The sequence below is a fragment of the Mytilus galloprovincialis genome, chromosome 2 (genome assembly GCF_965363235.1).
Source record: "Mytilus galloprovincialis chromosome 2, xbMytGall1.hap1.1, whole genome shotgun sequence".
Taxonomy (NCBI): domain Eukaryota; kingdom Metazoa; phylum Mollusca; class Bivalvia; order Mytilida; family Mytilidae; genus Mytilus; species Mytilus galloprovincialis.
In genome coordinates this window covers 94,035,827-94,054,409 of record NC_134839.1, presented here as the reverse complement: position 1 = coordinate 94,054,409, position 18,583 = coordinate 94,035,827, and the positions used below count along the sequence as shown (strand labels likewise).

At 31.7% G+C, this 18,583-nt stretch overlaps 1 protein-coding gene across 1 annotated transcript in view; it reads right to left on the bottom strand.

The window, feature by feature from the left end:
* Positions 1 to 8,869: 8,869 nt before the first annotated feature.
* Positions 8,870 to 18,583, bottom strand: part of LOC143064921 (DNA mismatch repair protein Mlh1-like) — a 144,203-nt gene continuing 134,489 nt past the window's right edge. The window contains exons 14-20 of the mRNA XM_076238134.1: positions 17,616 to 17,731; positions 13,922 to 14,030; positions 12,799 to 12,862; positions 11,894 to 12,058; positions 11,197 to 11,289; positions 9,764 to 9,871; positions 8,870 to 9,049 (exon numbers count right to left, since the gene is read on the bottom strand). Coding sequence (XP_076094249.1) covers positions 8,891 to 9,049; positions 9,764 to 9,871; positions 11,197 to 11,289; positions 11,894 to 12,058; positions 12,799 to 12,862; positions 13,922 to 14,030; positions 17,616 to 17,731 — 814 coding nt within the window. The 3' untranslated portion in view covers positions 8,870 to 8,890. The remainder of the gene's footprint in view (positions 9,050 to 9,763; positions 9,872 to 11,196; positions 11,290 to 11,893; positions 12,059 to 12,798; positions 12,863 to 13,921; positions 14,031 to 17,615; positions 17,732 to 18,583) is intronic.

Below are 18,583 nucleotides of genomic sequence, written 5' to 3'. Positions count from 1 at the left end.
TCACCACTTGGAACTTTTGGTTTAATATTTTTTTTGGAAGGAGCAAACCTCTAGAACCATGATAGAAAATGCAAGTCGTATGCACTGAGAGATATTAACTCCAAATGATGATGATAATGGCATTTCTGGGATTATTTTGTTTGAATCAGACTGTTTTTTTTTTTTTAAGTATGATTTGTCCTTCCCTAAAACAAGATAGTAGTAACTACGTTAGTTTGACTAGTAATTTCAATCTTTTTAAGTTTAGAAATGTGTATACTTGTATAAGGAAAGATAAGTCAAATGTTGGTAGATTTTAACCAAATCAACCAAGTTAAAAAGCAAATTGAACGAATCGCATGATCTCCAGTAGGATCGAGATGCGTCGACATTGAAAGCGATCTGTTTTAAATGCATCACTCAGCAATAGTTAAAATTTCATAATCAGGAATAGAAAACAGTAATGTGTTTTGAATACCAAAGAATATGTAAAGATAGGGCAGGTCGACTTTACACCCATTTATAGTCAATCTTTCAAATTGAATTGTGTTGTTGAATAGGAGAATATTAAGCTATATTACTAAATTAGGGTTTGTCTCGTCTATTACTTGGACCAATGTTATATAAAATGCTATTGGAATGACGTTTTTCCAACAGGTGTGTGTGGTCAGTACAGTCGTTTATTGACAAAGTTAGTTAATCAATAATGATAACAGTCTTTTCTATTTTTTTACTGATATAGTTTTATCAAGCTGAATACGTTATAAAGTATGTCAGTTTGAGATTATGTGGTATCGGTTGTGATATTCTGGAGGTCGAGGTCTTCTGTTAAATTTAACTTTTAAACTAGTTAAATGTCAATCGGATACGACGGTAAAAATGCATATACCTTCAAATGGTTGTCATTTTTGCCTGTTTCTAGTTTTTACATTAGTTTTGTATGGAACCCTGTTGATCTCATACAGATACAAAAGAGTCGTGATTTTTGAAGTTCGGACGAGATGTAAAGTCTAGAGCTGAAAATGTTTAGTCCTGCACTGGCTATCGTTTCACAAAGAATCGTACGACAATCTTAGATCGTACATCGGTCGTACGTCAAATCGTAAGTTTTTGACCGTTTCATAAACATTCGTAAGTCGAATTTTATTGCAAGTTTGATCGTAAACTTACGAGTATTAACAGGCTGTCGTAAGTTAAATCGTAGTGATTTTACCTGTCGACAATTTGTTAAAATCAACAACATTACATTATCTCAAAGAAAAATAAGTGTCATTGGATCATTAGAATACATGTATTTATGTTATTTTGTCCCAATCACAAGTAACTGAAACTTTAAATTCCTGAAATAATCGTACTTCTTAGTACATTTGACTTTATTTTCTTTTAACTAAAAGCAGCATCTTACTTCCAAAACTTCAAATATTTGACCATAAAAACAAGTGATTGGGCTAGCACAGCATAATATATATAGCGAGGGGTCGGTACGTCGTGCCACGGTCAGGCCTGGGGTAATGGTAATTTGTAATTGTAATGCATTGTAATGTTACATTTTTTGGATGTAATGCAAAGTAATTTGTAATACACATTTTCTGAATTACAATTACATGTAATGTAATGATTACTTTAGTTAAAAATTGATGTAATACCTCCATTACAGTACATTACTTTTCATTACAAATTGGTAAAATAGATAAAATTGAAGAATATTGTATAATAAAAATAAAATATTAACAAAAACAAAAGAAAGTATGGAATAAAATTTTTGTCACAGTTAATTACTGTATTAAATAAATCAATGCACATGATGCACTGGAATAATGGAAGTCAAATTCAGTGTGCCTTTCTTCTTTGGCTAATACAGCTATCAAGTATTTAGCCATTTCCAACACATAAGCTCCTGTAGAAAGGCTTTTAAGTATTGCCGGAAAGGTGTACAGAACTGATTGCTGTTCTCTTAATGGCATCACATTTAAACCACTTATGATGATAAGGTGCAACGGACATATTAATTAACCAGTATTTGAAGTATATGTCCCTAACACTGTATACATATGTACATATACCTCTGTTTTTGAAATGCTTTTTGTTTTTATATTGAAAAAGTAATGTGTAATGTAATGCATTACTCAGGCAAAGTAATTGTAATGTAATGCATTACATGTGAGAAAAAATGTAATTGTAATTGTAATTGAAATGGAATAATCACAAAGTAATTGTAATGTAATGCATTACATTGCAATGTAATGGCCCCAGGCCTGGCCGCGGTGCATGCACCTAACCGTGTACTAAATACTCAGCCAAAAAGAAAATTATCAAAGCTTATTTACTAGTTCTACAGCATTTATCACTCATGTTTACACGGTCTTTTTGAAGATAACAATAAATAAATGTCAAACTTTTAAATTACGATCTACGGTCTAACATCGACAACCTTAAACTTTACATCTCCAGCATAAGATAAACAATCAATAAATCAAAAAATCATTTAAATCTCTAGTGCTAGACGTATAAAAAACCTCTTTAGCATCTATACTAGACCAACAGGGTTCCATAGATAACTAATTTCGACACTAGAAACAAACTAAACCCGCTATACATAAAGTACATGGATTTTAACGGTTGTATTCGATTGACACTAAGTTAATTTTATTCGACAGAAGATCTAAAACTTGTCCCAGAATATCACAACCGATACAAGATTATCTAATAATAACATGACAAAATTTATTACATATTAAGGATTATAAAATTGAATTCGAAAAGAACAAGAATGTGTACATAGTACACAAATTCTCCATCCGCACTATCATTTTCTATGACGGACGCACAGGCCTGAAAACATTACGCAATAAAAGGCGTATACAAATAGAAAAAAACCCAGTTATTTTATATCTATATTGATTAAGAAAAATATCGATATACTGATTTATCAACCAGTTTAGTGTGCTATACATGGAACTTCCCCTTTATTAATAAAAACCAAACTGGTCCACTTCAGAGATTCGGGGCATGAATACAGGGCTATTATTAATAACAGGTGAAACACCACTAATTCGGGCCCAGCTAGAAAGCACATACACGAAAGTAGTACATATCAAGTTAACACAAAATAGTTGCTACGCATGAGTGTAACTTTCAAAATATGTAGAACATTTAAGTATTTTTGGTATCAAATGAAAGCTGAAGGACTGGTGATCATTGTAGAACTCTTTGGATTTTGAATATTAAAAAAACTGCACCATATTTTAAAAAGAGGGTACATTTTGTCTGTTTGTCAGATCTGAAGTACCTGTTTTGGTACATCCAAAGTTCCGGGCACCAGTTCTTTCTTATATGTCATTAAAGGTATGTTGATTTTCTAGTACAAGACACCATGAAGTGTTGCTTTGTAATGCAATGATTGCCACTTTATTTGAACTTAAAACAAAAGAGGGAGGTGTGCCTGCTTGAAACGGAGGAATTTAACATAGAAAGCAATGGGACCATGAATTAGTGGTGTACTTCCAACAGGGCAATTACAAATTTTCTGTTATTTCCAATTCAAATGCATTTCTGTGGTTAAAAAACACAAGAGACATGTCAATGGAAACATCAAGAAATTGAAAATTCCTAAGAATCATGACTTACCGTATTTGACCTTGTTGTTTAAGAAATAATTCTATCCTGCCATGCTCTATGCTCATTTTAACATGGGTAGGCATTATATTTGTTAATATCTTAATACCGAGCATAAGCGAGGTATTAAATGTTTACAAATATAATGCCTACCCATGTTAAAATGAGCATAGAGCATGGCAGGATAGAATTATTTCGATTCTAATAGGAATAGTTAAACTTTTTAACTTCGAAGCGGACCTATAGTAGACGCTCGGAATGTCGCCATTTTGATTTCATGAACCAAAAACATTATAGAAAATCAGCAGTTTATCAATAAAAAAAGAACAGAAACATTTAAACTTACTTTTAGAATGTTTTTATTTAATTTCCTAGCGAGCAACACGAACAAAAATGTCTATTTTGATCTCTGGCGTTGTTCAAAATTCATCTGACGTTGCAATTTCAATTGTGACGTCAATCCCGTGCAGCCCATGTTCTATTTGAATTAGAACATGGCTTTGTACCTAAAGCTTAAGAAGAACGTCATATTAGAATACGTTACTATTTACAAAATTACAAAATAAATATTCCAACTTATTTAATTTTTAGTTATTTAAAAAATCCAGAATGAAATCTTGTATTTTGTATGCCATAAACTGCAATGAATCAGGACAGCCATTCTTCTAGTTTGATTTAAGATCACTTATACGTCTTGTCCTTAAAGAGAAATAACACGAGAGCGAAAAAATCCTCTGGTGAATTGAGACTGGACTACACTTCTCAATGCTGGTTTTCAAAGGCTAAAAAACTTGTTCAAATATGACATTCAGGAGTGCAATCAATAGACCAGCTAAAAGGGACAGCATAAAAGAAGATAACTTTCTGTTTATAAAAAAAAAGCATGAACAAGAAAACACACATCAATAGACTCTGGAACATGTTCAAAGACGACCTTGAAAGCACTACTAGTAATAACCAGCCAAAGACCAAGTACAAAACATGGATAACCAAGGAAATAAATAAATAAAAAAAAAAAAAAAAAACGAAGCCAAGAGATGGATGTCCAGTTGGTTCAATATTCAACATTCAATTTTTTTTTCAAACATCCATTTTCAACATTCAACATTCGATTTCAACATTCAACAATAAAACTTTTTTTTTTAAACTTTCGTTTTCAACAGTCGATTTTCAACATTCATTTTCAACATTCAACATTCGATTTCAACATTCAACAATAAAACTTTTTTTTTTAAACTTTCGTTTTCAACAGTCGATTTTCAACATTCAACATTCGTTTTCAATGTTGTAATTGCACAGTCAACATAGATTATCTTAAATATTTTGTTTGAATCAAGGACATAATAAGAAAGATCTAGACTGAATTTTACAAAGCAACTTTGAACATTAATTGGTATGAGATTTAGTACATGATAACAGATAAGTTACATTTAGACAATGTATACATATTGCTGTAATCGGTATTCAACCCCAAATTGGACAGTTAATAATTACATTAGATGTATGTTCATTATAATACTTTATTCTGATTGGCTAACTGCACATCACGTGTTATTCCGTAAGCAGTTGCATTGCTCAATACAACTTTTCATTCATGATAACACGTGGTCGAACAATAAAGTGCACAGGTGAATTAAATAAAAAAATATATAAAATTCGTGTTTTCATGATCATAGCTAAAAAATGTAATTATAAGTATTGAATGCTTCTTTTTGTAACTTTATAGGGTTGTAAAAGCGTTGACCGTGACCACATTTTTAGAATGAAGCGCTTCATACAAAATGTACTTCGGTCAACGCTTTTACACCCCAATAAATTTACAAAAAGAAGCATTCAATTCTTAAATGAATAACCCTCTCACAGATGATATCAAATACGTTCCTAAAGTTGTAACCACAATCCCCTTCCCTTTTCACGAATGTCACCTACCGACTAGGACTATTTACAAAAAATAGATCATATTAAGCGAGACTACAAACTCTGGAGTATGAAACATCGACTAAGAAGCAAGGCTTTGCCATTGCAAATGATTTAGATTGGCGAGAACACATTAACAACATCACAGGAAAAGCCAGCCTACGCCTTTGTTTATTATATCAAAACCTCTACATTAGCTCAAAATCCATGAAAGACCATGTTTTATATAATATTAGTGAGACCACAAATGAAATACTCTACACGACAGTATGAGACTCGTACCAGCAAAACCCCATTGATAAAATTGAAAAGGTACAAAGACGATCTGCACGATATGATACTGGTAAACATTGAAATAGATCAAGTGTCAACAACATGATGACTGAAAAAATGGTCCTTCTTAGTAAACACTGTCATGGCTTGGAACAAACTACCTCAGATATTGCCACATCAAAGTATCTTGAGACATTTTCAAACTAAATCAACAGAACATTTTTTTAACCTGTTTTCAATCATTGCCAGAATATTTATCATGTTGAATATGGGATATATTTGGAAGAAGAGTTCCCATTGGCAGTCACACCACAATATTGATTTAAAATATGTACAAATAAAAAAAAAAATAAAGTTATACTCTAATATTTTCCCTCAACTTTTTTTTTATTTGATCATCTGACTAATCATATCTTCATAACTAAAATGTTTTATAATTTATCTATACTAGAAATATCAGGAACCTTAAAAACAGCTTCGAATAATCTAACATAAATGTCATAAATTGTAGTTGTGGAATACCACACAGGGGTTGCTTTTGGTCCTCTTTGATAACTTTTGTATGTTAGTTATCTAACTCTTAACTTGGATAACAATATGTCTGATTTGAATTTAACAGATAAAACACTTCAATACTCTTCTTGGCCAATGAAGACATGAAATATATTAGTGTCTGCTGTCAAGATAATTCAATGGTTATCAGTAAATGTACAACTAAAGAAAAATCTATATTAGTACAAACTAATAAGAAACAAACATTGAATTGCAATCTGATGTAAGGTGCTACATTATGAATGAATGTTGAAATCAAGATAACTCTATCCTTATTTTAAAAAAATGCATAGGTGGATTTAGGGGTGGGGTGGGGGCGGGGGGGGGGGGGGGCGGGGGCAGTGGGCCGGCCCCCCCCTTTTTGGGAAAAAAATTGGTTGCTTATATAGGGAATCACTGAAGCGTGACTGGAGCGGGCCCCCACTTATGAAAATTTCTGGATCCGCCACTGAAATTTGTTTAAGAAAGTGAACAATGTGGTGTCAAAATATAATCAAGAACTTTTTGTGTGTGTTGTGAACATGTATATCTAAGAACAGTATGATCAAGAACTATTTGTGTGTGTTGTGAACATGTATATCTAAGAACAGTATGATCAAGAACTATGTGTGTATGTTGTGAACATGAATATCTAAGAACAGTATGATCAAGAACTATGTATGTATGTTGTGAACATAAATATCTAAGAACAGTATGATCAAGAACTATGTGTGTATGTTGTGAACATGAATATCTAAGAACAGTATGATCAAGAACTATGTGTGTATGTTGTGAACATGAATATCTTAGAACAGTATGATCAAGAACTACTTGTGTGTGTTGTGAACATGAATATCTAAAATATGATCAAGAACTATTTGTGTGTGTTGTGAACATGTATATCTAAGAACAGTATGATCAAGAACTATTTGTGTGTGTTGTGAACATGTATATCTAAAATATGATCAAGAACTTTTTGTGTGTGTTGTGAACATGTATATCTAAGAACAGTATGATCAAGAACTATTTGTGTGTTGTGAACATGAATATCTAAAAACAGTATGATCAAGAACTTTTTGTGTGTGTTGTGAACATGTATATCTAAGAACAGTATGATCAAGAACTATTTGTGTGTGTTGTGAACATGTATATCTAAAATATGATCAAGAACTTTTTGTGTGTGTTGTGAACATGTATATCTAAGAACAGTATGATCAAGAACTATGTGTGTATGTTGTGAACATGAATATCTAAGAACAGTATGATCAAGAACTATGTGTGTATGTTGTGAACATGAATATCTAAAATATGATCAAGAACTATTTGTGTGTGTTGTGAACATGTATATCTAAGAACAGTATGATCAAGAACTATTTGTGTGTGTTGTGAACATGTATATCTAAAATATGATCAAGAACTTTTTGTGTGTGTTGTGAACATGTATATCTAAGAACAGTATGATCAAGAACTATTTGTGTGTGTTGTGAACATGAATATCTAAAAACAGTATGATCAAGAACTTTTTGTGTGTGTTGTGAACATGTATATCTAAGAACAGTATGATCAAGAACTATTTGTGTGTGTTGTGAACATGTATATCTAAAATATGATCAAGAACTTTTTGTGTGTGTTGTGAACATGTATATCTAAGAACAGTATGATCAAGAACTATGTGTGTATGTTGTGAACATGAATATCTAAGAACAGTATGATCAAGAACTATGTGTGTATGTTGTGAACATGAATATCTAAAAACAGTATGATCAAGAACTATGTGTGTATGTTGTGAACATGAATATCTAAGAACAGTATGATCAAGAACTATGTGTGTATGTTGTGAACATGAATATCTAAGAACATTATGATCAAGAACTATTTGTGTGTGTTGTGAACATGAATATCTAAAATATGATCAAGAACTATTTGTGTGTGTTGTGAACATGAATATCTAAAATATGATCAAGAACTATGTATGTATGTTGTGAACATGAATATCTAAGAACAGTATGATCAAGAACTATTTGTGTATGTTGTGAACATGAATATCTAAGAACAGTATGATCAAGAACTATTTGTGTGTGTTGTGAACATGAATATCTAAGTACAGTATGGTTAATTTTGTAACAAACAAATAATGGTAATATTTTAGCCCTTTATCATTGATAACTGATAAATGGAGAAAAAAAGGATTCTTATATTGAATATATATATTTCAATAACAAGGTTGTTTGTTGCTTAAATAGTCATTGTAAATTAAAATAACTTTGTTAATTTTGTGATTCCAAAGCACTTTTGGCTACTTTCCTTCATCAGGAATGCTTAGAAAGCTACGAATATCAAATATGTAACCATATAAGGAACTAAAATCATGATCAGAACAGACTTAAGAATAGCAAAATTCATCTAAGTAATTTCCCCTGAGGGTACAAAATATTACATTTGGGTTTATTGCTTTGAAATAGTGCTGTCACATTGTCTTTTGTCCCTCATCTTAATAATTTATTATTTAACAAAAATTTAATAGCAAATCTTTTTAAAAATAAGTAACAGTTAATACAAAAATATTATTTAATAGTCAACATCTTTCAAATACTTTATACAAGTCAGGTAGATTGGCTATCTGTAGTATACTAGAGTCTTCTGCAAATGATTTAGGGGGAAATAAAAAAGTTCTAAAAGCTGGGTATAACACATGTTCTATTGTCCATTTCCAACTTTTATCAATATCTTCTTCCTAAAAGCAACACCAACAATGTATTAACTATATAATTTCATAAGATCATTTTTAAAGCTAACCTGACTTTGAACTATATCAAACTTTTCAAAAAATTATTGTGATTTTTGCATATGACGTCATTTTGTAGCATAGCGTTATTCTGTAGGTGACAATGCAAGGTTATTTTGTACTGTTTTATGTGCTTTCGTTTTTGTTTTTTGTTTTTATTCTGTGGTAAGTCACCACTTCGGTGTTGACATGAACATACATTATATGGTAATTATTATAAATTTATTGTTTGCAAAAGTAAGAATTATTCTAAATACTTTGGATTTTCTTATCCGAGGCATGAACTTGGACAGGGACATGGTAATCAAATACAAATATCAAATATTATTGTTTATCAAAGTTGCAACAAACTATTCATGCCTATTTTTATCATATAGCTGTGTGTGTTGCATTGTCCTTTGTTTTTTGTTCACCTCAGTGATTCTGTTCTTTCATTGTTTTCATCTAATAGTTAATGTGTTTCCTGCATTTTTAGTTTATAACCTGAATTTGTTTTCTCTCTAGCAATTTATGACTTTCGAACAGTGGTATACTACTGTTGCTTTTATTTAACAATCATGAGTGTGGAACCAAGACTTATAACGTTATGATGTGTGTTACTGCAAGTTCTATTTTTGGCAAAAAAATGGAATTTTGATTTAATTTTAGTTTTGTTTAACTTACCTGTGAATCTGAATTTTTATCCTGGAACATACTTTTCTTCATACTATAAAAATCACTAGTCTCTCTAGCAAAAGTGTCAAAACATTCTTTTTCTGAATCCCAATTAACCTGTCAAAGAAATAAACTTTCTTTTATAGATCCTATGGTTACGTTCTATGAAAACATACCTTTGAATTGAACTTTGTAACTAAATGAAAAGGTGTTTTAATAAATTACAAATGTCTTGAATGCTACTGCCAAATGTAAAAAATACCACATAGAAACAAAAATACCACATAGAAACAAAAATGTGAAGATAATATTATGGAGATTATCATAACATTCTGATGTTATAACAAAGGTCAAACATAGGCAATCCAGGGGGGTCCCCCCCATTTGTGGGAAAAATTTGGTTGATTATATAGGGAATCATTGAAGCATGACTGGAGCGGCCTCCCCTTAGGTCAGTCAGCGGGCCCTTCTTAGGAAAAGTTCTGGATCCGCCACTGTCAAAAACAAGTGATCTATAAAAAAGTCCTTATAAGTGTATACTGACACAGCTCCTGTACATCAATAATCATGGATGATTATTACAATGAATTTTGTAAATCAAATTTGTATATGGATCACACATTTATGGGGGAGTACAATTAAGCACTGTTAAATTTGAGTATAATTGTAATGAAACCCCCACCTCTTGGAAATTCCTGGCTACAGGACTGTGGATGCTGTCAATCAAAGAGGAATATGATGTGTCCTTCTGAATATCAGTATATAAAGCTTAACCCCACTATCCATTGAACAGTTAGTGTAATACAATTTTTCTGTCAAAATTTGTATAGTTCACCTATTTTATTGTTCATTTTTGCAGATAATGTATAAATGGTTTTACAGTAGAATTAGAAGCTAGAAAGAGTTAGTATTGGTTTACTGAAAATTTTAAAAGAGCATCCACTTTATTTGAACTTGGGTGGATAGTTGTCTCATTGGTAATGGTTCTTTTTGCAGTTAAGAAGACTCAAAATTCTTATTGCCTTGACATGTCTAATAGGACAAAGAAAAATATACTTAGTCTAACCTAATTTTCTGTAGGCATTCATTAAAACCTTACAGCTGAACAAACCAAACCATTTTGGACTGATATAATAGTGTAATAATCCCAGGAATGATGTAGCATGAGAGTTATATGTCATTTGCTAATCTGAACTCCAAGTCAATGATTATTATAGAAAAGAAACGTGTACTGGCTAGATTGTTGATCAACCAATTTGATCATAATCAATAGTAATATTGTTTATCTTAATAACTTGTCACTTAATTTGTATATATTCAAAAAGAGTGCAGCTTGAAAAAAAAGTTGAAATTCCTTTCTGTTATTCTTTCAAAAAGGACACAACTTAAAAAAAATCAAACCTTAAATACACTTTCAGTATTATATATCAGAATAATTTTACCTCTGTTGCTAGTCTAAGAATATACATTGGTAATCCTTCCATATTGGGTACAAAGTCATCTATCAGCATTGGTAGAGTTAATAGGTTTCCAGACTGAAAAGAGTAAGTAATTAAAACACTGTTATAAAAAACAAAGAAAAAGAGAAATTTGTTCATGTCCCTTTCAAAAATCATCTTATAAAAACGGGGATGATAACCATGGGAACCATTCCCAAACAAAATTTAAATGCATCGTCAACAAAATCAAACTGTTATTGTCTGAACTGTATAATAAATCACTTAGAATATTAAAATGCTTTTCCTTCTTGACTACGATGAGCGATATATTTGCCTCATCATTAAACTGTAAGTTAACACAATGTCACCATACAAATGCCCATAGACACACTTAGTATCAGCTCATTCTTACATTTCCTGTGTGAATGCCTTTTAGTGTCGGACATTGTTTTGCTTTATATTTTATTTTACCATCTGCAAGTTAAACAGCTCTAATTTTTAGGTAAGTTCACTGTTTACCTTAATTTATCTTTCAATGAGTGTACTACCCATCACAAGCAAATGTTATAAACAAAAATAGTAATTTATCCCAGAATTTTGCCTTCCCCTTAAAATATATGCAAAGTATATTGAGGATAATCCTACTTTCTCTACTATTACTGATTTCTGGAATAAAATCCTTAATCTTAATATAACATACACTATCAAGTTCTATTGAGAAATAATCCAGTAACATCTCTGCTTTACTGGTGAGAAATTCTACAATATATTTGGCTAAGTCTTCCTTAGGTCCATCAGCCTCTGTCCATCCACTCTCTTCTAGGTCTAATGCTAACATGGCTAACTCGTATAATGGGGCAGGCTCCTAAAACAATACATGTGTGTCAGAAAAGAAAAATATTTTTTGCCAGTTTTATTGAATACCATATAATGATGTGGGGAGTCTATTTTATCACTGTCTTATCACAGGTAGGAAACTTGCAAGGGACCATTGAAATCCTTTAACCAACTATTTGAATTATTCAGCACAGTGACTTAAAAATCACATCTATGCACAGAAACTTGGTTACTTAAGGTACAGTGACTTAAAAATCACATCTATGCACAGAAACTTGGTTACTTAATGAACCATGAAAATGAGGTCGATGTCAGGTGTGTACTGTCTGACACACACGTATATTTTGTTGTTTGTTGATGTGATTTATAAGCGTTTCTGGTTTCTCGCTTTTTATATAGATTAGACCGTTGGTTTTCCCATTTGCATGGTTATACACATTTCATTTTTGGGGCCCTTTATAGCTTGCTGTTCAGTGTGAGCTAAGACTGTGTTGAAGACCGTACTTTGAACTGTAATGGTTTACTTTTATAATTTGTGCCTTGTATGAGAGAGTTGTCTCATTGGCACTCATACCACATCTTCTTAAATCTACTTACATTAATTATATAGAACAAGCACAATTCACCTATTACTAAAAGCAAAAGTAATGAAAATATAACACTGAAAAGAGGTCAAGGTCAGGTAAATTTCTTGGATTAATACCTAAACATGTACTATTCCTTATCATTTTAACAAAATAGAAGTTATGATGATATAAAAATACTTACTGAAAGACGAAGAAGTCCAAAATTTTCAAAGTCAAACACTGTTAACTGATAAAACAGCTCTGCACTGAAAGGTTAATTCAACATATAATTTATGTTGCAATTCTCAATTAAACAAGAATGTGTCCATAGTACACGGATGCCCCACTCCCACTATCATTTTCTATGTTCAGTGGATCGTGAAATTGGGGTCAAAACTTTAATTTGGAATTAAAATTAGAAAGATCATATCATAGGGAACATGTGTTCTAAGTTTCAAGTTGATGTAACTTTAACTTCATCAAAAACTACCTTGACCAAAAACTTTAACCTGAACTTTGCACTATCATTTTCTATGTTCAGTGGACCATGAAATTGGGGTCAAAACTATAATTTGGCATTAAAATTAGAAAGATCATATCATGGGGAACATGTGTATTAAGTTTCAAGTTGATTGGACTTCAGCTTCATCAAAAACTACCTCGACCAAAAACTTTAACCGGACGGACGAATGGAGGCACAGACGGACGGATGGACGAACGGAGGCACAGACCAGAAAACATAATGCCCCTCTACTATCGTAGGTGGGGCATAAAAATATTTTTATCAATCAATATGCAGGAAAACAAGTAGTATAATTTAAAAGGCAAAAAGTAAAGTTGCATTACCACTAGACTTACTGTAAATTATGGCCTGATAGTTTCAATTTTCATTTTTTTCTGAATATAAACACACAGTCAAACGAAATCAAACTTTGACGTTCTATAAAAAAAAATTCAATGCTTTTTATTTTGTGGTTCTACAATACCCCTGAGTGAGAGACATTCAATTCTTTTTTTGTTGTTAAAAAAGTTGTTAATATTTAATTCTAGTAGAGCGCATTTCCATACTTATTCTTAATATATTATGTTTTGATTAACAGCATTCACTATGATGGTATGATCTTGACTATCCATTGATACATCTATTTTTATCATTTATTTATCCCACATTTATTTTTATCATTTATTTATCCCAACTTTTTGTAAATAACATGAAAACAGTCCATATTCTGTACCCTTTTACTATTGATTATAATCGTTGGGCTTTGATCAGTTTTTGCAGATATTTACTGTGATTTTATCATTTAATAAAGTCATAAGCATACCTCAACTTGGTGGTATTAACTAAATATAGTTTAGTCTGGTGTTGCATCAAAGAAAATTCTTCATCCACACATCCAACAAATGTATTATTTTGAAACATATCTCGCACTCCTGTAACATAATATTTGTTATTATTCACATAATCATACAGAGATTGGTTTCACAGTAAAACATATCAGAGTTATTTTCCTTTGTATGTGACACTATATAAGCTAACTTGAGAAAAAATCTTTACATAAAATAAAAAAGCAAAATACATGTATTAGATTGGCTATTTTGCAAAACATATTCTTTGGCACGAAACAGGCATAAACTGTCATTTTTTTTAAATCAGAAGCAGCTTTTGTTAATGAGAGCCTCAGGGCCAAATTGTCTGAATCGAAATACTGTATCACTAGCCTGTCAACGATGAGGTTGTGATTTTGCATCTGGCATGTGGCAAATGCTTTCAACTCCAGGCTAAATTAACTTTGCCTGTAAAATGAACTAGAGGCTCTAAAGAGCCTGTGTCACACACCTTGGTCTATGTCCATATTAAACAAAGGACACAGATGAATTCATGACAAAATTGTGTTTTGTGATGGTGATGTGTTTGTAGATATTACTTTACTGAACATTCTTGCTTTAAACAAGATATATATCTATAATGCACTTTGACCAGTAGTTAGAGAGAAAAATATTTTGTAAAAATTACCATAATTTATCTCTACCTATAATAATATTCAAGATAATAACCAAAAACGGCAAAATTTCCTTAAAATTACCAATTCAGGGGTGGCAACCCAACAACGGGTTGTCCGATTCATTTGAAAATTTCAGGGCAGATAGATCTTGACTTGTTAAACAATTTTACATTTTGACAGATTTGCTCAAAATGCTTTGGTTTCAGAATTATAAGCCAAAATCACCATTTTACCCCTATGTTCTATTTTTAGCCATGGCGGCCATCTTGGTTGGCTTCGGGTCAACGGACACATTTTTTAAACAAGATACCCCAATAATGATTGTGGCCAAGTTTGGTTAAATTTGACCCATTAGTTTCAGAGGAGAAGATTTTTGTAAAAGTAAACAGACAATGCCGGACGACGACGACGACAGATGACGGACGACGGATTCAAAGTGATGAGAAAAGCTCACTTGGCCCTTCGAGCCAGGTGAGCTAAAAAGTAAAGTCTTCCAGGAGCCTGATTTATGTTCAATTTATCATTCGTTGTGGCCAAGTTTACAGATTTCAGTCCTATACTATCTTATTTCTAGATCTTGTCTTGCTCATCATATTTCCTAGTAAAAATGTCTTTGTATCTATAATAGTTTTCAAAATAATAGTCAAAAACGATTTTATTGTTAATTTTGACATAAGGGCAATAACTTCTATAAGAAGTCATCTGACATCCATTTTTTGGAAGGCAGGGTCATCAGACACATATAAAACTTAATACCACAAGAATGATTATGGCCAAGTTTTATTCAATTTGATCCCATAGTTTCTGAGGAGGAGATTTTTGTAAAAGTTAATGATGACAACAAAAGACAAATGCAAAGTGATGAGTAAAGCTTGCTTGATCTTAAGGCAAGGTGAGCTAAATAATGAAAATAAATAAAGCCTTTCAAGATTGTATTAATTTCATTGATAAATTAGCTGGTTAATTATCTGAAAGCTGTGGTGCAGGACGGTCACTTAATAAGATGTCAAATTTAGTGCAGAAAGTTTACTAGTGATGTCACCTCAAAGGTGTCACAAAAACTAATTGACCCAAAAATGTTAACTTTATGCTTTGTTTTTGTACAAAATAATGATGAGCCAAAAGTTATTTTATACACATTATCATCTCTGTCAAATACATCTTGTAGAAAAAGATCTTTTAAGGTAAGCCTTGACAAGTATGTGACAAGGTATCAAAATGAGGTTTTGGCAGGTGTGCATTCAAGAAGTTTGCAGTTTTAATGCCAATAGGTGAGACAATAATACAGAAGTGAAGTAATTTGATAAATTAGATACTGTTCTATTTCCTATTTGAATAGGGTGAAAAAATGTTATAAGAAACCATATGTCCCATCTGCAATTGCTGCCAGTGTAAAAATGTAATTTGTTGACAATCCATGAAACTTTTTCAAATTTATATGTTTACGCAATTTGATCCCAGAGTGTATGTAAATAAACTAAATACTGTCTTTTGTTTATAAAAAGCTTCTGTCCAAATTTATAAAATTTAATAAAGGTTTGACAAAGATATTGATAACTGTAAAACAAAATAAAGTCTGTAAACAATGGAAAATGAAAACAAATATTTTAAAATTTTTACTCTATTTTGGTTATAAGAAAGCTTCAGTCCAAATTTTATAAATCCAATAAAACTTTGTCAAATTTATTGACATTTAAAAAATTTAACCACAGACTGTACTTAAATGTGAATATCATCCTGATCAACTGTAGGATCGCTTGATGTCTCGCTTTTCCCACATAAATGTCTGAGGCTTGACAAAAAGAAGCCATGTCTAGCTTTTGCCACATAAATGTCCGTGGCTAGACAAAAAGTGTCCTTATCATATTTTCTCTTTTAACATATAACGTTGGTTAAACTATAACATTGGTTATCTTCTTTTGATGAAAAACATATTTTGGTGCCCAGTCATGTGTCACACTTTGGAAGAAAAACATTTGTAAAAACATTTGTATATATTTTTATTTTTATTGTGATTATGGAGGTCATTTCATTTCTGGTTTTGGGTCATCATCATGAATCAGATAGAGAATCATAAATTAATCACTTACCTTGAGGTGTAGTTGAATCAGAGCCACAGTTTATTTTTAGTAAAAAGAATGTGTCCATAGTACACGGATGCCCCACTCGCACTATCATTTTACATGTTCAGTGGACCTTGAAATTGGGGTCAATACTTTAATTTGGCATTAAAATTAGAAAGATCATATCATATTTAACATGTGTACTAAGTTTCAAGTTGATTGGACTTCAACTTCATCAAAACATACCTTGACCAAAAACTTTAACCTGAGCTTTACACTATCTTTTTCTTGTTCAGTGGACCGTGAGATTGGGGTCAATACTTTAATGTGACACTAAAATTAGAAAGATCATATCATAGGGAACAAGTGTACTAAGTTTCAAGTTGATTGGACTTCAACTTCATCAAACTACCCTGACCAAAAACTTTAACGTGAAGCAGGACGAACGAACGGACGCATGGACGAACGGACGAACGGACGAACAGACAGAAGCACAGACCAGAAAACATAATGCCCCTCTATTTTAAAAGAATATTTGACCTTTTGATAAGTTTTATATTTCAGCAATGTCGGTGAACTTGTTTGATCTTTACCGGAGATCAGCTGCTAGATAATTTTTATTCAAAGTTTTATCGTATTATTTCCTAAAGTTTGAAAACAATCAATCTTTCAATGATTTTTTACATTTTCTAAGATTTGAAAAGTATTTTCAATTTTCACCATATTTGTAGAGGAAACTAAAACTTGGACATAAGTCTGTAAATAAAAGGTCAAAAGGAACATTCTAAAAAAGTGGTTCATATTGACTAATCAGTTTTAGAATAAAGGATTTTAAAAATTTATATGACAAAGAATGACAAGTCATGGAAATGGCTCATACGACCAAAAATGGCCAGGTCAGTTGAAAAATATTACTCAAGGGTTAGTCAAGTATATAATTTCATTTGTACCTGAGTGTATATTTTTCTTTAATTCCTCTTGCAGACTAAGCACACTTGTCAGTTTTATTTCTCTACGTTTAGGGTTTGTTCCACATTTAGGTGGGTCAATTCCAGGTGAACCTTTACTGAAAAAAGAAAGAAAACATAAACAAGAAATGTTGGAAAGGAGAAGGTAAGGTCCTAAAATGGCCTCCCTTTGTTAGCTTAAATTTCAAATTATGATTTATTGACCAATATCACAATGAATCATAGCTAATACAGTGACTAGATAGGAAATAAGCCCTTTTGTTGAAAATTTACGTTTCTGCCTTTAATTTATGACGTCACAAATAGTACTTATTTTGATTTCCACGAAAATGTCAATGAAAATTGGTAAATTTCCACGAAATATTGAACAGGAAAAATAAAGCAAATATGTCGACAACAAAGATCTTTTAAAATGATGTTTGTAAGGACATTTTACATGTCTTACTTGAATATTCAGTTTGTCGACGCCTGCGCTCCATGTTTCCTGGTCCTAAATGTAGTTGAAATTAGGCCGATTTTGTCAAATTTTGCAAAAATCTCTTATCTAGACCTATTTTGGATGTAAAAATCAAGGTTTTAGAATAAAACAAAAATAGTTCTTTTTCACTTTCTCACATGTCTTATAGTCAACTTAAAACATTTTCATATTGTTACAATGAACATTATAATCAGGGCCAAATATGGGCATTACCGATCTTACTCCTTTAAATATAGATAGGGATCATCATCATTGACATTAACTATAAAATTGAAACATGCCAGGGTGTTAATTCTATTAGTATACAAGTAGACACAAATTAAAAACAAGTATCTTAAGTCTTCAACCTGACATGCCGGACACAACATGGTTATCAAGGATATTTATATAAGTGTTTTACAAGGACATATAGCAGACAGGGTCTATAAAGAAAGGAAACAGTTTCAGTTTTCATGTTTATTTACTGTAGACT